This window comes from Natrix helvetica (genome assembly GCF_964273705.1).
Source record: "Natrix helvetica genome assembly, chromosome: Z".
NCBI lineage: Eukaryota > Metazoa > Chordata > Lepidosauria > Squamata > Natricidae > Natrix > Natrix helvetica.
Window position 1 is genome coordinate 41,453,604 of NC_138554.1, and position 21,874 is coordinate 41,475,477.

A 21,874-nucleotide genomic window follows, 5' to 3' on the forward strand; every position below is an offset into this window, starting at 1 on the left:
TATCTCTCCCTAGGAGCAAGACTATCTGAACCTGAGGATTGAGCTCTGGTATCAGATGTGCTATGCGGTTCAAATGTGGGTGATGAATTGCTGCATCTGGTGTAGGGATTTCAGTTCAATGGTCAGGAATCTGGTTGCATTCAATAAGAGTTGGTAAAGTCAGGCATGTTTTCCCATTTACCGACTCGACTTGGTAGCCAGATGCAAACAAGACAGAATATGGAGTGCACACAAAGTCCACCAAAACAGAGAAAGGAGGAAATGGAACATTGTGTCTCTTTTATATTTGGAGCCATATGTGATTCACTGCTCTTGTAAGTTATAAGGTAACTTCTGTACAATGGGGAGAAAGGAGGAAATGGAACATTGTGTCTCTTTTATATTTCGAGCCATGTGTGATTCACTGCTCTTGTAAGCTATAAGGTAAGTTCTGTACAATGGGCTTGACATCTCTGGCTATGCCAAGGAATGCAAGTCCTTTACAAGTCCCCTCCTGACTTAGCTACTTGAAGTTCCATTAGTAAGTCGCTAAGTTCCTTAAGTTTCTGATAGGCTCTACTGGGTATCCCGGGAAACCTATCAAGTCTTTTGAACAGTGCATTCTCCACTGCTTCTGCTGAGCCGTAGTATTCATCAAGTCTGTCCCAGATTGTTCCAATGGCATGTTTCAGAGTAGATTATACTTATTGTCATGATTTGCTTTGCATGCTCAGCAGATTCACTTCCAAGCCATTTAATTATTAGATCTATCTTCTCACTATACAGCAGATCCAAGCCTCTGATGACATTTTGGAAGGACGGTCACCAAGCTCTATAGCTCTCAGGATGATTGTCAAACCTTTTAAGTTCTTGTGTGACTAACTTGGCAAGGTCTATGGTGGTTTGATTAGCTGATTGTGCATTGCTGTGGTGAAAAGGTGCTGAGTAGTCATACCTTTTGGGGGGGGTCTCTGGTCCTTTCTATGCTGCTCTGGCATGAAGGCTGATCCTGTGGGTTAAATTGCAGGGTCAAGTACCTTGGGTGTGTGAGGGGTCTGTTGTCACAGATGCAGCTTTACTTTTCAGGATAAGTAACATTAGGCAAAGTGAAGAAAATACTTTAGAAAAGGAATTAAAATTGTTAACCAAAAAAATTGAAAGGTATGAGAGAAAAAGAAAAGGAAACATAGCTAAATTTAGTTTACATCAAGATTAGTCCTAGGTCTCCATACTCAATCAATCAATCAATCAATCAAATTTTATTTGATTAGCCGCACCCTCTCCAGAAGGACTCGGGGCGGTGTACAATTAAAACACATAAAAATATACAAATATAAACAATACATAAACATATACATATGCATGTGCATGGAGGAGGTAAACAGATGAATAAAATAGCATTAAAATTTCGATTTAAAATCCCTCAATTACAATACAAAATACATAATTAAAAAACCCGTCAGGAGCGATATGATAAAACTATGGTTGAGCCAGGCCAGCTACTTGGAAGAGGTGGGTCTTGAGCTTTACGCGGAAGGAGCGGAGGTCAGAGGTGGTCCTGATATCAGGGGGGAGGTCATTCCACAGGGCTGGGCCCATCACAGAGAAGGCTCTGCTCCTACGCGTCGCCCCCCCGACACTGGACGGCACCTGGAGAAGTCCCTCTGTGTGTGAGCGAATTGGTCGCAGGGATGTGTGGGGCAAGATACGATCCCGCAAGTAACTAGGTCCTGAGCCATGGAGCGCTTTGAAGATCGTTATCAAAACCTTGAAACGCACCCGATAGACCACAGGAAGCCAGTGCAGCTCGCGCAGGAGAGGTGTCACATGGGAGTACCTTGTACTCCCCATAATCACCCGCGCGGCCGCATTCTGGACCAACTGAAGTCTCCGAGTGCATCTCAAGGGAAGAGAGAAGTATAAAGTATAAATAAAGAGGAAAAAAGTGTCTTTCGATTTTTTGTTCCTGACATATCCAAATTTGACTTCCATATAACAAGTGGGCAGAAACACATTCTAATACAAAGCCATTTTTATTTCTTTCAACATATTCTTCATCTCAGCAAATCACATATTATCCACTTTAATAGATGTTCAACATATAATTTTACTTCGGTTTTATAAAACTAAACTACATATGGGATCATAATTCCTAAAGTACCCTTTTTTATAGTTTTTCCTGTTTTGCAAGTTTTCAGAAAAAACAAATATGCATATTGCAAAACTTTACTGCAAAGATGACAAGAGGCATTGGATAAATCTGAGTTAAATGAATCTACCATATTTTTCGGAGGAGAAGATGCTGGAATATAAGACACACTAGAGTATAAGACGCACCTTAGTTTTTGGGGAGAAAAAGAGAAAAAATAAATTCTGCCTACCAGGTATTAATCTGGCTTGCGTCCTTAGTCTAGTCAGCTTCAGCATATAAATTTACTGGTTTTGAGCACACCACACACGCTTTTTATCCCTTAGTTGGGGATAAAAAACAGATTCTAAAGCACAGCTGATCTTTGAAGGGAGCAGCAATGAGAAAAGCAGGCAAAGGGAGGATCGCAGGGAAGATCGCTTCACTCATTAGTGCCTCATTAGGGCTGAAAAAAAGCTTCCAAAAAGCTACATTCAAAGTATAAGAAGCACCCAAATTTTCAGCCTCTTTTAGGGGGGGGAGTGTGTCTTATACTCCGTAAAATACAGTATATTGATTCAGTCCAGGAGTCAGAGTTGCTTTCCTTTATAGCCCACACAATGACAAATATTTTTACATTTTGCGAGAACCTATGGCTTCATTATATGTAAGTGGTGAATTGTTTGGAAACTAATTTTTTTTCATGTTTTTCTGTAGATCCAAATATTTATATGCAGTAATAGTTTGTGTGAGTATTGTCACATACGCCTTCGTACTGACAAAAAACGATATCAGAGTCAAAACAAAGTGGAAATTTCAAGAGGAAGCAGCTCTTTTTAAACTTCTTCCAGAAGAAGAATATAAAATCATATTTCTATTTGATGGAATGTGGTAAGTTTTGTGAGTACAATGCTGCTTCTTTAGGAACATGTAAAATTGCAAGGGGGCGTAACAGAGGTAATTTTAACACATTTCTCTTTGAATCTTCCTTTCTATTAAAATATTGATTATCGATGCAAGAACAAGCTAGACAATTAAAAAAGACCAGTGTAAAGACATAACTTTGGGATATGAATGTTAATTATGATTGGTGATCCTAAGTATGCCTACTCTCATATGTGCTTAGAAATATATTTTTTTTAAAGTTTGAAAGCGGAAATAAAAATATTTTTCAGTAGAAATAAAGCAGTGCAATCTAATTAGGAAGTTCGGCCTGGATGCTGGATGCATGTACATATGTAAGAGCACATATAACAGTTCTCATTCTGCCAATAGTAGTAAAGTCGTGAAAATCTCAGCTACTTACCAAAGAAGAGATAGATTGTGGCAGCAATGCAGCATGGAGTGTTTCTGGAGCCTAGAGGTTATGACTAAGGAGAAATCCCATCCAAAGAAGTGATATCATGCTTAACCAAAAGTGTGGCTAGAGAAGACTACACAAGCTTTTCTGGTGTAAGTTTCACTTAGAATAAGGCATAAAAGGCCATTGGGCATTCATCCAATTAGTAGGAAATGGCTGAGCATTTTCTTCAAATTTCTTCAGAAGAAGTAGAAATTCTACCATAATTTATCAAGGTAAGGTCTTCTCCTTAGCAATGACTGCTAGTGAACTAGGTAGTTATTTCCTTTACTAAAGCTAATTCTGGTTCATCAAAATGAATGAAAGCTTGGGGGAGGGAGAGCAAGAAAATTTCTCTTTCAGGTGCTATGCAAATTTTGCTGACCTTTGTTATGCCTTCCTTAATTAATTTAAGGAAGAAATATTACTTTATATGACATTTACTATCATGTTATAAATAGCTGTTTCCTCTTTGCGGATGACATAAAACTATTTAACACCACCAATAATACTTCTGACCTACAAAAAACCTTAACTATGTGTCAGAATGGTTGAACAATTGGCAACTCCAAATCTCAACCAACAAAGGCTCTGTCTTATAAATTTTGGGCCTGGACAACCTAGAACTACACCAACTAAGGTCTGACCTAAGTGTAGTACACAAAATTGCCTGCTACAATGTCCTTCCTGTCAATGACTACTTCAGCTTCAACCACAATAATACATGGGCAAACAAAAGATACAAAATCAAGGTAAATCACTCCAAATCCGATTGCAAAAAATATGACTTCAGAAACAGAGTGGTCAGTGCCTGGAATGCACAACCCAACTCTGTTGTTACATCATCAAACCCCTATAACTTTAACTTTAAACTGTCTACTGTGGACCTCACCACATTCCTAAGAGGTCTATAAGGGGGTGAGCATAAGCGCACCAGGCGTGCCTACTATCCCTGTCCTACTGTTCCCACTTATTTATACCCATTTCCTGTGTTCATTTACATGTTTATACTTATACCTATTATCTCGTACATGTTTGACAAACCAAATAAATAAAATAAATATTTTATTGATCAACTTTTATTTATTTTCAAAAAATGCAAAGTTCAAAGATAAACAGAAATAGAAAATTTGAAAACAAAATAAATCAGGGAAGAATAAAAATAAAAGTGCAGAGAAGGAAAAAGAAGGAAAAAATAAGAGAAATAGAAAAATAAATACTTCGGACTATCTTTGGTACAGAAATAAACATGAGAACATTCAAACTCCTACTCTAAAGCTAACATTTTGATAATCCAATACAATTCCAATCATCCAATCCCCAAATCAGCTTTTAATTTCTTTCTAGAAAAAAGACCAAGTAGAAGTAGAAAAAAAGTAGAAATAGAAAAAAAAGAACCTTTTGAGCAGGTGCATGTAGAGAGAAATTTGTCAGATGGTAGGAGGATCGTTCCCAAGCACGCAACTGGACTGAATGTGACTGTCTCCAGATGGAAAGCGAAAGTTGCCTCCCTACCATGTAGCTGGGGTCTGCGGTTGTTAGGCAAAACTCAAAGATACAGGACTCCAACAGTTGGCAGAAAAACGCAAACATGCACAGAATTGCAACCACAGGGGGGGAGAAAGTGAATGGAGGAAATAACTGGACTTGGAGAGAAGAGAAATATAATTCTTTATAGAATAGAATTCTTTATTGACCAAGTGTGATTGGACACACAAGGAATTTGTCTTTGGTGCATATGCTCTCAATGTACATAAAAAGACAAGATACATTTGTGAAGAATCATAAGGTACAGCACTTAATTATAGTTAAGGGAACTATCCCTTAGGGAACTATCCCTAGGGAACAAATAAGCAATCAGCAAACAATCAATATCAACATAAATCATAAGGATACAAGCAAAAAAAGTTACGGTCCCGCAGTCATAAGTGGGAGGAGATGGGTGATAGGAACGATGAGAAGACTAATAGTAATAGTAATGCAGCCTTAGTGAATAGTTTGAGAGTGGGGAGGGAATTATTGGTTTAGCAGAGTGATGGTGTTCGGCGAAAAAACTGTTCTTGTGCCTAGTTGTCTTGGTGTGCAGTGATCTATAGTGTCATTTTAAGGGTAGGAGTTGAAACAATTTATATCCAGGATGCAAGGGGTCTATAAATATTTTCACGGCTATCTTTTTGACTCGTGCAGTATACAGGTCCTCAATGGAAGGCAGGTTGGCAGTAATAGTTTTTTCTGCAGTTCTAATTATCCTCTGAAGTCTGTGTCTGTCTTGTTGGGTTGCATAATCAAAGCAGACAGTTATAGATAAATCTTGGAAATCAAACATTTATTTGGATGAAAATAAATTGATTCTGGTGAGTTCTGCTTTGTAGCATAATCAGACTGTAGTTCCTTTGCTCTCCTGATGACCTTGAGAAAATACTAGCATTGAAAAAATTGTCTTTATATAGACTGAACAATTTTTCTTCAATATTGACTCCATAGTTCTTTTTACTGTTAACAGAACTGAATTATATACAGATCTGAGTGTTCTTTTTCCCTCTGTCTCTAATGAGGTGTAGATATGTTTGCAAGGGGTTTCTTTCTTTCTTTTTTTCTCGGCATATTTATAAGGATTTATAAAGACTCCAGTCTTTATTTACTAAATAATCATAAATGAATTGAATACAATTTTAAAAATATATTGAATGATCCTGAGACAACTGAGTGAATATTTTAAAAAGTTGTTTTCAACTATTGTAACGTTTTACAGACAGATTGTAATTTTTTATTACCTAGGTGATAACTTGCCCTGACCTTCTTTTATTGTCCTGAACTGTAATTATCATTCTATCTTCTTTTGTGGATTATAAATAGTCAGAGGCTGCAATTTTTTTACAACATTTTAAAATTTCTAATACTTTTAAATATTTTGTGGATTTTTGTTTTTGTTATATATTTGTACAATCCTTTTTACACAAACAACCTGACATTTCTTTTTTTACTCTCAGTTGAAATACTCCCCCCCCTTCAGTTGTTTTACTTTGCAAATTTTATTTATCTGTCATTTTCATGTGGATTGCAAACTATATAAAGAGGGCAACATCAAGATTAGCTGTAGAAGGGATTAAAAAGAGAATTTGAACTCCTTGAACAAAGAAGTAAGAGGTAGCCTAGCTGAGAGGTGACCCAGCTGAAAGTACAAATAAATGGGGACAGTAGGACAGGGATGGTGGGCACTCAGCAAAGGTTAATCAGTGCCTCTCTAGCAAACCTACTATGCCAGGCAAACACTTCACTGCCAAACCCCCACCCAAAAAGAAGGAGATCTCTACTGATAATCCACATGACTCCTGCATATGCTTTATCTGTATAGAAGCTTTCAAGGAGAACAAGAGTACCATGAAGTGCTCTCTATGCGACATGTATGCTCGTCACAAGTGCTTGGGGTTAACCAAAAGCTAGCCCAGTTTCTACAATCAGCATCACTTAAAACCTCCCAGTTTGTGTTTCCACTTCTCTGCCCATCATGCAGACCCAGACTGGACAAATTTATTGCCCTACTTGAAAGGGTCGATACCATAGAAGCATGATTAGCATCCCTCCAGAAAAAAAAGATATAACACAGAAAAGAGAAGCTCCAACATCCTGAAATCCTATCCTATTCCAACCCAACAACCACAGGAAACCACCAACCCTGCAAGTAACATCTCCATCCTTGTCAAAGACGCGATTGAACGCAAACAGAAGCGTCCCAACGCTATCTTATTTGGACTTGAGGACACCAATGAATCCGATGACATCAGAAAGTTCATAACATCACCAGCAACTTTCAGGCATCAACCATCTCTCCTGATGAAATCATCGACGTTTCCCGCGATGGCTCTGAGTTCAAGAACAGTGACAGCTCAGTGGCCCCATGCTTCTGCAGAATCGTTTGCAAGAGTGAGACCAGCAAACGCAAATTCAACTCCACAATAAACTCACTAGAAATTTTGGGATTGGACAACCTGGAACTATGTCGCCTATGGTCTGACCTAAGCATAGTATACAAAACTGTCTGCTACCTGTCAACAACTACTTCAGCTTCAACCTCAATAATACATGGGCAAACTCAAGGTTAACCACTTCAAACTCAATTGCAGAAAATACTTCAGCAACAGAGTGGTCAACATCTGGAATGCTCTACCTCAATCCATTGTTACATCCTCAAACCCCCACAGCTTCAACCTTAAACTGTCTCCCATTCCTAAGAGGTCCATAAAAGGGGCATGCATAAATGCACCAGTGTGTTTACCACTATCCTAGTGTCCCCATTTAATTGTACTCATTTTCTTTGTTCATGTCCATCTATACTTATACCTGTTACCTTGTACATGTTTGACAAACTAAATAAATAAAATGTAACATTTTCCAAAATCTTTCTTTTATCAAATTTGTCAATTTTTCCATCTCTGTAGTTTCACTATACATTTTTTCACTGAAGGTATTTCTAAATCATTCTATCTTTGAGCATATTTGTTGTATGATAAAGTCAGGGCAAATGTGGACTTTTAAAATAATTGTATTAGATGTATTAGATTTATTGAAGTAAGTATAAAGCAAAATTGTCCCCTAAAATATCTATATGTTGTCATCTCAAGAAGATTTTTTTCAAAAAGAAAATATAATTAAACAAAAATTATTAACCTTTGCTGATTTGTTGAATTTTTCTCAAGGAAAATTTAACTTAGAAAGCAAGAGAAAACTTGCAGGACTTATATGCCATTGGTTCCTATTCTCAGCTAAATGGAATGATTTATATTGGAAAAGAACAATTATGAATTTAAATGGGTAAAATAAATTTGATGTACATATTATTGCTAAGATGTATAAACCTCTATTGAAAAAGTAAATAGAGCATGAACAAATTTAAAATTCTATGATAAAATAGACAAAAATTGATATAGTATAGAAATAGGACCAGTGGAGTAACATGTAGAAAAATGGGTTGAAATTTACACTGAATTATAATCTTAAAGAGAACTTTGATAAAATGAGGTATTGCTGATGCATACCACGAATTAAATTCTCAAAATAGTATAAAACAATTTCAAATATTTGTTGGGAATGTAATGAAACTGGGGGAATATTTTTTATATTTGGTGGTTATATAACAAAGCTAGAAAATATGGGAATCAGGCATGTATTTTGATGAAAATTAAATAAGTGAATGAAAGCATAAACTTTTCCTTTGGGCTTAATGGATATACAAATGGCAAAATCATATGAAATTATTTTATATAGGAAGGTAACATTACTAATCTGTGTGATTTTTTAGTTTATTTTAATACAAAAAGATTTACGGCAGTCTTGATTGTTATTCTCCTGGAATTTTCTAAATACACAGATGGTGGTTAATGTAAACAAGTTTCAGTTTAGTTTTATTGGTTATGAGGCAGTTGGTCATATAGCTCAGCAAACGAAGAAATTGGTTTATAACATTTTTAATGTTATAAATGTAATGTTCCCTAAAGGTTTATGAAGCAGTAAATTACTTCTTCTCACTGAATGCTTTTTGGAATTGCCCACAAAATCTCAAGGCTATTTACTGAAGATACATTTATATATATGTTTTCCATATACGTTCCATTGAGCATATGGACAAATACTGTTTCCGGTCCACACAAAGAATCTCTTTTAGTTGCACTTGGTTACAAGTAGAATATACATTCATATGTTTCTGAAAACCAGAGACCAAGTAAAGACCTAGATAAGGGCAGTGGTGGGCTTCTGCCTGGTCTGACCGGTTCAGTTGAACCAGAAATTGTGATCAGTCGCCCCTGCGCTTCCTGAGCAGATTAACTGCAGGTTTGAAACTGCATTTCAGACCTGAAGGGGTGCATGCGCGCTCACAACCAGCGAATCGGTTGTTAAGTGAAGCACACCTCTGGATAATAGCATCTGCCAGGAGAAAGTTATCAAAAAACTGATGTTGTAATTGAAGTTCTGCTTCCTTTAACTTACATGTCACATAAATATTAGTACAGCTTTGACATACTATATAATGAAGATTATATTATTGTTTTTCAGGGCTGTATTACTGAGAGATGAAACTAATATATAAGTGCATTGAAGTATAAAGATTCCTATATCTACCGTCTAGAGAGGAAAAAAAATAAAAAAGCAGTATACACATATCTAGAATACTACATTACATGCAATCCACACAGGTGTGGTTTATGATGTCCATATGACATCATTATATGGTAGATATATATATTGACCTATAATCCAAATAAATATAATATGGACACTAGTGTAAAAGTGTAAAAACTTCTGACAGTGGGAAGAAGGAGAAATTAACACAGATTAACTTGTCTGAGTCTGAAAGAAAAAAATGTGGATGAAAAGTGAAAAAAAGTTTGTCAAAGAAAAGTGTAGAGTGAATGAAAAATGATTCACACAAAAATTGCATTTTGAGTCTTGTTCTAATGTAAACAATCCTGTAGAAATATTCATATTCTGATAGGATTAATGGAGCCATTGTGGCATAGCGGTTAGAATGCAGTATTGCAGACTAATTCTGCAGACTGCCAGAAGTTCAATCATTAGAAAGTCATTTTCTTGGTCTTCCACAATTTAACAATAACTCTATCAGCATAAGACTATAATCACTATCAACCTTCATCAGATTGCAAATTACATTTAAAACATCTCTATTTAATTTAATCAGTTTAAATAAATAAACAAATAATTAAAATCAGTACTGCCTCTCAATAAAAATCACCTTCTGCAACAGAGGATTTTCTCTTGTTTCCTAAAGAATAAAAACTAGTCAAACCCAATTTTTTATTAATGAACCTACAAACAACAAGAAAAAAATCTCCATAATTTTTTATTGCATTTTGAAAAAACAATCATTAAAATAAATTGAACATAAAGGGGAAAATGAAGGGAGGGGAGAATCCACATAATATTAATATAACATTAATTCAATTAAATCTACATCATATTGGAAAGTAATTTCTAGACTATATAGAAAAATAGCTCCATCCACATAGAAAATAAGTTTACTACTATCTACACAAATATTATTTTCTTTGCTCAGACCACAAATAAATCCCATGTTTTAATAATATAATTCAACATAATACTTATATGTGGATGTTTGCAGGATATACATAGTTAGCTTAATAGAACCACTCTACCTAACCTGTCTGGTAGATAAATTCAAACAACAATTTGAATCACAAATAACCAACAACCTTTGGATCGTTTTTTACTGGCACCTCTTTCTTATGGATCTTTGGAGAAGTGTTTTTATGAATGCAATGTTATTTGGGTTTTTGTTTTTTTACTTATAGGTACTTTAGTACAGGCACTTAATTTATTGATGTATATTATATCATCCAACTTATCCCAGCTTGCTCAACCTGCAGCCTAGATGTTAAACATTAATGGGCATCTTTAAAAGCCCACTTCTCCATTATTTTGGTACTCTATTCCCTAAATCATACTAAGAACCTTTGAAATAGAGAGTAATATTACATAATTACACAATAATTCGAACATTCATTCTTTTTCTATTCCCTCAATCTCACTTTTAAGTAACGTCATTTTTGCAATATCCTGGAGTATTGAGTTTGATTCTCATGACTTGTACCTCTATCTCTCTACCGGCCCCAGTCGTGCAAAATGCACTCTGCCCCGAGAAAGCTCAAGCCTCTGCCGAGAGCCGCGCAGCTGTAGCGCTCCTAGTATTTTCTATGCCCTGCCCACGACTGGCTACTTTTATGATTCCGTGTCCTTTGTGGGCAGCTCAGCGCCAGCCGCAGTCCCCTTCACGTCAGCTCGGGAAGGAAGGGAACGGGGAGGAGTAGCCGCCGTCGGATGCAGGGAGGGAAGAGATCCGGCTCCCCTGCGCAGCAGGGCGGGCTCCCAGGTGTTTTGTTTTCTGAAATGGTTCTATGAGTGTTTAAGGTTGCACACCCCTGATATAGACAAAAAGATTTTATGCAACAGGGGTTTACCCAAGGAAACCATGGAAGCTGGAGAGGAGGGAGAGGTAATAGAAATATTTCAATAGTTCAATGTGAACAAAATCACTTTAGATATCATTAGATAATTTTAGGGAAAGCATTAAATGTATCTTTGGTAAATGTTTTAGACTATTTTTTCCTCTATTCCCCCAGGTTAGGTCCAAAGAATCACTGTGAGTGTTCCAAAACTGGTAAAATGGAGGTCTATCAAATGGAAAACTATATAGATAAAGATAAAATTGAATCGATAAGGCAAAGACGTGAGAAGGAATTCAAACATTACCAGACAAGGTAACCATAAAGTGTTGTAAATGAGACTCATATAATGGAACAGGCATTCATGGGTCAGAATTTTCTTGATGAATTTTCTTCCTAACATACAAAGGGTTTGAACATACCAGTTAATGACTTCAATTTATAACTATGTTTTTGAAGATAGCAAGCTCATTGGATTTGTGTTTTCATCTGAAACAATCTGACCTTTGTAGCCATAACTTTGATTTGCAGTGTTTCCAGAATAACTGTACATATATTTCACTACAAAGAGTAGGAAAGTTTTAAAGGGTTTTTTTTTAATAATTTTTTTTAAAAAAATTAAAATTAATTTTTTTAAAAAAATATTTTTTTATGATACTCGAATGTTAGCTCAGCATTTGTTATAATTTAACAATGTTTTCATACTGAATCTTTAAAAAAATATTCTGGCCTAAATATCTTTGGCTTTTTAGCTGTCAATTAAATAATACATAATAGTATGCATGTTGAACTGGTCTGTTGTATGTGCATGCTTTGTATGTTAAGAGGACAGAATTTGGTGTTAGGAAAACCTGATCCCCAAATTGTGGAATTTTGGACCAACCACTACCTCTCAGTCTAACCTAGATCAAGACAAAATCCAAAACATCTAATACACCTAAAACACCTGGCTTTCCATAAAACAATATAGATATGAGTTCTAGTACAACTTCTCCTCTTTTTATTTACTTTATCTTAGGCATCCATCCAAGAAAAAAGATATCCTTATTGCTCCACCAAATATTCCTTTGAGTTATCCCATTCAAGGGGCTGAAGTGATGCCCTTGCACACCATTGTTCTTCCAGGTAGGTCAAGAGCAATATCTAAAGGAGAAACTTCAACCCTAGTCAAAGTTTACTGCCCAAAGGTTTTCACTGGCTGAAAGGCAAACATTTCTACTTTGCTGGCTGGACTTTTTCCTCCAGAGATAAAAGACTCTTAAAAGATTGAATGATCTGTATTTACCATCTACCATTTGACTTTATAAGAGAAAGTAGATATGGTGTTGTATAAAAATGAGACTGAATAACTAACTGAAAAAATAAAACTAGAAAATATGATCTTCTGTGACTGAAATCTCAAAAGGCTGCATTGACTGCCCAGTCTCTAGCTTGCAGTTTATATTCGTCAGCAGAAATGCAACCTGTGAAACATGGGCCCTTGGTTGTTTCATAGTTCTTTGATTGTGACCATAAGTTGCTCCAAGTTTTGCTTCCCAATGCAGCCATCTTGAAAGTAGGTAGCAATCAGGACTATCTGGAATGAATTATGGTGTAACCTACCAGCTCTTTCCACTGATGGGACTCCCAAAAGTTCCAGTGGTGAAAAATGTGATTCTTATTTCCAACGGTATCAAACTGTACTAAACTTTTAAAAAGCAAAATACATTAGTTGGCTCCTTATTTATCATTCACTGAATAAAAGGGTTTATTTATTTTTTCTTTTTTTAAGGGCTAGGTTTCCATGGAACAAGTAGAGAAAATCTAAAGGTAATGTGGCTTTCTCAGGTTTTGGAGCATGCAGTATCATTCTAGACTTCCAGAAAAGAGAAGTAGGGAGCGTTTTTACTTTGTGTGTGCATGTGAGTCACTGTTGCCACATAGCTAGTGACTGGATAAGTCCCTGCAGTTTTCTTGGCAAGATTTTGGAAGTTTGCCATTGCCTTCTTCCTGGGGCTGAAAGAAAGAGACACTGCTCAAGATCACCAACTATCTTTGTGCCTAAGATACTTCCTGTCATATTTGAAAACACATCTAACTTTAAATGCATTTTATCTTCTTCGTTTCAATGGTACTTCCTCAGTAGAACATCCCAGATACGTAGCAAAGGTTTTGCTGCGCCCTCTGATAGGACTGTTTTTTACTTGATGCAAACTGGTTGTCTAATGGCCCAAAGCAGCTGGTTTGATCTTTCTTCCATGGCAGCTAATGAGTAAGAAATATTTTGAGAATGATAGTATGTTTGTAAAATAAAGGGCTTTGAAAAAGTACATCCCTTCTATTCCTCCCAGCTAAGGTTAGTTATAAAAACTACCTTCCGCCACCTAAACATCCAATAGATAGGGGTTTCAAACTTCCAGTCCTCATGCCAGATGCGTCACACACTGGCCATACCCACTTCTGGTTTAGCAAAAGGGGAAAAGTTGTGATTAGTCATGTGACTACTTGTCGTGTGTTTGACACCCTTGCAATAGATGTAGATTTCAATTCTTAGAATTCCCCAGCTAGCACAGCAATTGCTGAGGATTGTTAGAGTTTCTAAACAGCTGGAAGCTCAGGATAGAGAAAGCTGATGCAAGTGCTCTCCATCGGTAAAAAACAGATTTCCAGGGACAGGAAAAGACAGCTATGTCTCTGGAAGCATAGATGCACAAGGACCAGGTCCCTTTGTGAGATTTGTGAAACAATGGCCAGTGTCAGGCTCCCCTATTAGGACTGGGCAGTAAATCATAGATATCTGAACCCTTAATGGTTTCACTCAATATTGTGGCTAGACTCAGCATAAGACTTGTAAATATAGCTCTGGATGGAAAATAATTTTCATTGCAAACAAGAATGCAGTCACACAAAACAAAGGTCCACTGAGAGGATGCAAATTACTTGTAATACAGATACTGTCATTCTCTGTTAACTTCAGTAATGAGGTCTGGAATATCTATCATTAAGTGATGTGATTGTTACAAATAATACCATGTGACGATGACACCTGGTGATAGCAGTTCTGGCAATCCCTGGCTACTGTCGTTAAGCAAGTACCACATGGGTTTTTAAACAAAGTCATCATGTTAAGCAGAGAACTTCCAACTTCCTGCTGGCTTCCCCATTGACTTTGCTAGTGTCATATATATCCCTGGAGAGATCCACTGTAACTTTGGATGGTAACTAATGGACTACCTGAGAGGTATTTCTGAAATTAATTATCACTTGAAAAAAGGGTTGGTGTATAAACACATTCTTATGATGCCCAAGCCTTGACTCACAGAAGAAATATTTCTGCAAGTATTTATGTTTAGATGTGAGATGTTTAATAAGTATTCCACCCATCTAATTCATACAAAGCAACATTCTAACCAAATCATTTTCTTAAGCCTTTGCAGACATTGTAGGAGGGAAGCTATGGTGGCAGTAAATCAGTAGGAGTCTGTAGCTTCCTTTTCCCCAATTTACAAATTTTATTGAAAAGTATAAGCATTTGTGAGCAGCAACTCAGTCTATCTGATGCACTCTATGCATCTGATCAGCTTAAGAAAGCTTATAATAAACTTCGTTAGTCAGAAAAAGCACTGTCAAACTCCTGATTTTAAGTCCTTGCCAAAAAGAAAAGGCTATATATATATATATATATATATATATATATATATATATATATATATATATATATATATATATATATATATATATATATATATATATATATATATATATATATATATATATATATATATAATTATCATCCCACCCTCATAAAAATAATAACCAAAGGAAATTAGCTGTCATGGATAACTTTTCATTTTCTCATGGTCCTGATTTCAGGCTCACAAATATTGACAAATGTTTTGGTTTGATGTGATGTAACTGGAAAATGAAAATTTCTTTGATTTTTTTTCTTTAAAAAAATTATTGCAGGTGCTTCTACAAGCGTCCTTTGGTAATCTGAATACCCTTGCTGATGTTTCTGAAGAAGTGGTCCAAGGACGTGGGACAAAATTGCTGACCATTACTACTTCCTATGTGAAGCTTTTGAATCACATCCTGGAACATGTTACATACACTAGTACAAAATATCTACTAGATGTAGTGGATATGAGTAAGTTTGAACATGTCCTACTAGACAAGCCCTTCATTGTGAGTTCACTTTGACTTGACTTGCTCTAGACTTGAAGAAGGACCATCGTCTTTTAGTTAAAAGTGACCTTTTGTCTTCCCAAAATTTGTTCTCCCTTTAAAAAAAACATTAGAAAGTCACATTATTTTGGAAATTTCAAAAATAATTGTTTGACCTTCCCAATTTGAAGCTTTGGGAGAAAAACTATTTTAAAAACTGAGAAGACAAACAGCATTCTTTTTCAGAAAGGACATTTGCAACCGAGGAGTACAGCATGAGACCTGTATTGCACTGAAATCAGGATATTGTTGGTTGCTTTTGATTACACCCATGTTCTAATTTGACTATGCCCATGCTTTAATTTCAAAAGGTTCCGCGTTCAGTTCCAAGCATTTCTTAAATGAACTGATACAAGTCTATTGTTAGTCAGAAGGATGTTTCTCTGGTTTTATTTAAAAGTACGTACAATGTTACAGTCATACATTTGTATATACAGTACATTCAGTTTTATAGACTTAATCATTGTTTGGCATAAAACAGCCTAACTAGGTAAGGGTTGAGCAAGTCTCTACCAAATTTAAATAACTATTTTTCGTTTGAGCAGCCCTTCTTATTCAAATACATCATTTCCTCTTTTATATGTTTATTTTCATCTTTCTGGTCCGGTTTTGACTATTTTGAGACCTATGATATAAATGTGTTAACTTAAGGGCAAGATGAATGCCTACAATAAATAAAGCTTTAAGTCACATAAAGGAGATTGAAGAATCTGCTCTACAACTGAGCGGAAAGCACAAAGAATAAAAGTATAAAATTGGTCTAAATTGCTTGGGTGAAATATAAAGTACCGCCCTCTACTGCATCTTTAGTTATTTATTGGAGAGTTTTCATCACGTATCCTTCCTCTAATGAAATCTAATCAAAGCAGGAGGTGATCACTGATCATTCTCTATATCATCCACAAGAGATGGGACCGTATGGCTTGTGACATTTCTGTTTTTTAAGGACCAAAGGAAGCCCATTTTGTTTGTTTGTATGTGTGTACATGCATATGAGTGAGACAGATTAATGATGCGTTCCTTTTATTGGTTATGGTGAAAAAGAATATAAAGTTAGACAGGGAGTTTTGTTGCTTCAGATATTGAATAATTCCCATAAACTTTGATGATGACTGTCAATATTGGAAGATAAGGGAGTGGTTCTCCTTCTCAGTTTTAACATATGGTGTGAGAGCGAGAGATGACAAATATTGCCAAGCATAGCCATAAAATTGATAACCAGCTACCTTTCTTTTGTTTCCTAGTGAACTTTACAGAAGGAACTTACCTTGTTAGATTTCCTGTTACCATTCGACAACTGTACCTTCCTAAGCTATTTGACCCAGGGGCAGGTGAGTTACATACATGCAACTAGCAAACCTTACAGACCATCTTTCCCTTCCCTTGGAAGTTTCTGCCCTTCCAACTAGATCAAATAGGATGGGCATGCTGCAGATCTCATCAGCCAAAGAATGTCAGCTGACAGGGACTAGAAGACAAACTTTTTCTGCAGCAGCCCCCTGCTCTGTGGAACATCTTCCCTTCTGAGATGAGAATGGCCCTGACACTCTTACCTTTCCATAAAAGTTTAAAAACCTCGCTATGCTCCCAAGTCTAGGGCACTACATGCACCAAGGGCTCCACCTCCTGGCTACATGGTTAACAGGCCAGATGTCTTGCTTTGTATGTACTCTAATTAGACGTTTTAATGTTTTTAAAATTATTTTAATGGTTTTTACTGTTTTTATTGTTTTACAATGTAATATAAAAAGCTGCCCAGAGTCATTTGCTAAGCTGGGCAATAAAATAAAATAAAATAAAATAATAAAATAAATAAAATACATTGATTTATTTAATTAAAGAGCTCTGGTGGTTCAGTGGTTAGAATGCAGAACTGCAGGCTATTTCTGCTGACTGCCTGCAATTTGGCAGTTCGAATCTCACCAGGCTCAAGGTTGATTCATCCTTCCATCCTTCCGAGGTTGGTAAAATGAGGACCCAGATTTGGGGGGCAATATGCTGACTCTATAAACCAATTAAAGAGGGCTGTAAAAGCACTGTGAAGTGGCATAAAAGCCTAAGTTCTATTGCTAAATAAATAACTAGATTCATAATTTGCTTTCTTGTGAAAGTCTTAATCAAGAAGATAAAATAAATAAATAATAGATGAACTTTACCTTCATTTATTGCAGAATATTATGGAAATTATGGCTTTTGATTCCTAACTCAGATCTCATTTCTTATCCCTTTGTACCTCCACAGTTTATTTCTCTATCATATGCCTTATCCTTTATCGCTCTGGTTTTATTCTTGTATACTTTTACATTTTACTCCTTTGCTCTTTTTTGCCGCGGAGAGCTCTTGATGTCCATGCTTGCTGGCAATTTGTGAACTTTAGTCATCCTTGGTCACTTTTTAGCTGTAGAAAGACCATTGAATGAGGCTGCTGGCCTCATTCCCAAACCCATCTAGCTATTCCCGTTTCCACTGATATGGCTGATGGAGCTACGTTTTCCAATCGGAAGCTGTTGGGTCTCTAATTCTTTCAGCCCCCCCCCCCTTTCCCCAAGTTGATGAGAGGAGAAGTGATTTGCACTGGTCAAATGAGGTTATCCTTCCATAGTCTTTTTGTGCAAGTTGGGGATTTCTCACTTGATAGCAGTTAACAGTTCTGAAAAATAAAACAAGCTGCATATATTAGTCAATATTAAGCCAAGGTTTTTGGTTCAAAAGGGGAATTCTAGCTTTACAAAAAAGTCTTGAATTGTGTCATGAAGCTATCCATAGACTTAACTAGATGTTTCCCCTTTTATTTTCTCTACTTTGTGTCTCAGATAACAGCATTAGAAACATGGTAACCATCACAATAAAAGCATTTTTACGCTACCACAAGCTGCGGATCCTCCTGAAAAGCATAAGACAATACTATCCGGATATAACAATAATTGTGGCGGATGACAGTGAACACCCAGAGAAAATTGAAGAAGCAAATGTTCAGCATTACATTATGCCTTTTGGAAAGGTACCACATGTCTCTGGGGCTTCTTCTTTTAGGACTTCCATAAAGGGCTTTTACATACGATAACAACTGGGTCTTCTTGTAATTAAGTTGCGGAAAGAATCTTGATGGCCCATTGTACAAGCTTAACTTTATTCCCATCGATTATAAATTAAATAAATAGTATTTAGTCAACTAAACAAAGCAGGGCAATAGTTCAAGAGATGGAAGCAGAAACTGAATTTAATAAATTGGGAAGTTAATCTGTTGCTTCCTTATTATTAGGTATCTCCTAATAACTTTGTTTCATACTTTTAACTTTTTCTTGTTTTCTTATATATTTTCAACCGGCTCTTGACTTTCCATTATTCGGAGCTTCTTAGCATTTGAATTAATTCCTAATCTACATTTTCTGACCCTCTTTTTGGGATTTTTAATCAGGGCTGGTTTGCAGGGAGGAACCTTGCAATCTCACAGGTCACAACCAAATATTATCTTTGGTTAGATGATGACTACATCTTCACTGAAAAAACAAAGATTGAGAAATTTGTGGATGTATTGGAGAACAGCAACTTGGATGTGGTAGGACATTTATGTCACTTGCTCCTCTTCTCTTATAGTTCAGTCTGTTGGTGTCATACAGGGAGATTTTCATACTTTGTCTATTCCAGAGAATGCCAAGATGCAGTAGACAAGATTAAAGAATTTTCCAATTTCACTGAAATGCCCCCTGCTGAACTTGCAAGGGACCCTAGAGTTTGCCTAGAAAAGCACTTCTATTCTTTGCATCTTTTAAAAATGTATACACCAACAAGCAATGAGAGCAAGACTGAATAGTATAAAACATTTTTTTTTGTTTACAGGTTGGAGGCAGTGTATTAGGAAATGAATATAAGTTTAAGATATTCTATGAGGAAGGAGCCGATAGCAGCTGTTTGCACCTCAAAAGTGGCTTCTACCATCACTTGGAAGGCTTTCCCAACTGTGTAGTGACAAGTGGTGTTGTCAATTTCTTCCTGGCTCATACAGAGGAAAGCAGGCGTGTTGGATTTGATCCTAAGCTACAGAGGGTGGCTCATTTAGGTAAGCACCTAAATTCTTCTCCTCCATCTAATTATGTTTGGGGCTAAAATCCTTTTCAGAAGCAGATAAATCATACTGCATTCTGGGTTTGTTTGCATACCTTGCTCACAGAAAGTTCAAACTACAAAGTTTCAGAGCTACACACCCTTCAAAACTGATCGAGGAGGAATACTTCAGAGTTCACACAAGCATAACATCTTTCAGCTGTTCATTAAGGTAGCTCATTTGTTCCAGGCTTCTCCTCCTGAGAAAGAGATGCTGCTGCTTTAGATAATTTCATTAATTTTAATGAATTGACTCTTTATAATGTAGTGGCTTTTTAAAATGACAGCAGAAAGGTGATTGGTTCATGTGATATTCTTTCATAGCATTATTTCCAAATAATTCCCTAAGTCTGTACCATCCTCCAAATTTCATTCCTGTCTTATTCAAGTCCGGAAGAAAACACTAATTTAGCTTTTATATCTTTTAAATTATAATCTTGTGTTGAAAATACTTGTGAGTAGGCTAATTGAGGTTTAAAAATTATTGATAAATATTACCAGAACAAATGCTAAATTTTTATGATATACGATACCTAGAATCACTTGTTGAGGTGAGTGGCTATTGAAATTAACTAGAGAGAGAGAGAGAGAGAGAGATGCAAATATTTACTTCTTGTGCTCAGGATTTTTCAAATTATTCTGACTTTTTGACTTTTTTTTTGTTATGAGCAGATTCTGATCCTCCACAATTCTATAAAATGACTTTCTGAGGAAAAATAAAGTTTATGGTATCAATAGTTCATTAATCCTTGTCTTTACTTTTAAAACAACTGTGTGGTCAGGCTGCCACACAGAATTTACTTATAGTTATCTTTGATTCCATGAAAAAAAAAGCTTTGTATTTATATAGAGGGAAACACAGAGATCATGGTAGCCCTGCTCTTATACTACTGAGAAGATATTTCTGTAGCAGAATCAATTCTGGAGTAGTGGACAATCTACTCCTTGTAGTGTACAATCCCTGTGCAATTGTGTTGAAAATAAGACGTATTCATGAAAAAATAGCTTTCCCCTTTCTAGCATTTGAGTTCATCCCATAGGTCTTCTGGGTGGATTCCACTGTCTTCTAAATACCTCCCCTGTGTAAGGAAGATAAGTATAAATACAATTCTTGCATGTCCTTTTTTTTCTTAAATGCTTTGTATAATTAACATATGGGTGCCCCCCCCCCTTCTGTTTCTCTTTCCAGAATATTTTATGGATGGGCTTGGAAGCTTGCGGGTTGGCTCCTGCAATGATGTTATTATTGGTCACCAGCCGCGCCACATTTCCACCAACATAAAAGAAGCTAATTCTGAAAAGTTGTATGCTGGATTTCGGAATGCCTTTGATAGTGAAATTAAGTTTAAAATGCCCTTACATTACTTTAAGAACAGAATGAAATGCTATACAAAGAGCTGATTGATTTTTCCAAGTCTGAATAGTTTTGGAATAAATTCAGCAACTTTTGATTATTTTGTTTTAGGAGTTGTACTTTTTTCTCTTGACAATTCAACGTTTTACAGATTTCATAAAAAAATGATGATTTTTAATGTACTTTGTTAATCTTATCTATTATGGAAGTTCTAATAGAAGAGTTCTCCTTTCTTCCAGATCTTTATATATATAACAATAAATATGCAAATTCTTGTGACAACCTTATAGCCTGTACCCATTATTTCTGTTCAATCCCATTCTCTTTAAATAGTTTTTTAACTATTTACTTTTTAAATAATTCTTCAAATTATGCCTCCAAATCTGCAGGTGTCCCATTTGTACAGGGAGAATTAAAATGGCCTTTGTCCTTTTAAGATGAACACATCACTATTCAGGAATTTCTTAGGCCGCTATTGTTTACTTATGAATACTCACTGAACATGGAAGAGTCTAATTGGAGATGTACATTCCACCCTTGTGCTTTATCCAATGTTGCTTGCAATTTCTAGCTAGGAGGCTATTAGAGATGCCTTGTACCATGTATTAAATGCCTCTCTGGAAATGGCAACTAAAGGCTAATTTCTAACCTTCGATGACCAAATAAAAGAGAAATTCTTTTGTTCCATTTCAAAGTGATTTTAGAGTGGATTATGGAGTTGAAACTGTCTTACTCAATCTTACGGCTAATCTTTTGGGGAAGAGATGGAAGGCCTGCTCTTATACTACTTG

General features: G+C 36.1%; 1 protein-coding gene across 1 annotated transcript; it reads left to right on the forward strand.

Moving 5' to 3' along the window:
- Nucleotides 1–340: 340 nt before the first annotated feature.
- On the forward strand, nucleotides 341–21,130 carry B4GALNT2 (beta-1,4-N-acetyl-galactosaminyltransferase 2 (SID blood group); the record flags this gene model as incomplete). Its single annotated transcript, XM_081970626.1, has 11 exons — nucleotides 341–411; nucleotides 2,825–2,998; nucleotides 11,600–11,737; nucleotides 12,441–12,547; nucleotides 13,194–13,231; nucleotides 15,368–15,548; nucleotides 16,870–16,956; nucleotides 18,439–18,626; nucleotides 19,044–19,184; nucleotides 19,466–19,685; nucleotides 20,919–21,130. 11 exons carry the CDS (start codon nucleotides 341–343, stop codon nucleotides 21,128–21,130), a joined length of 1,557 nt encoding a protein of 518 aa, XP_081826752.1.
- Between the last annotated feature and the right edge of the window lie 744 nt (nucleotides 21,131–21,874).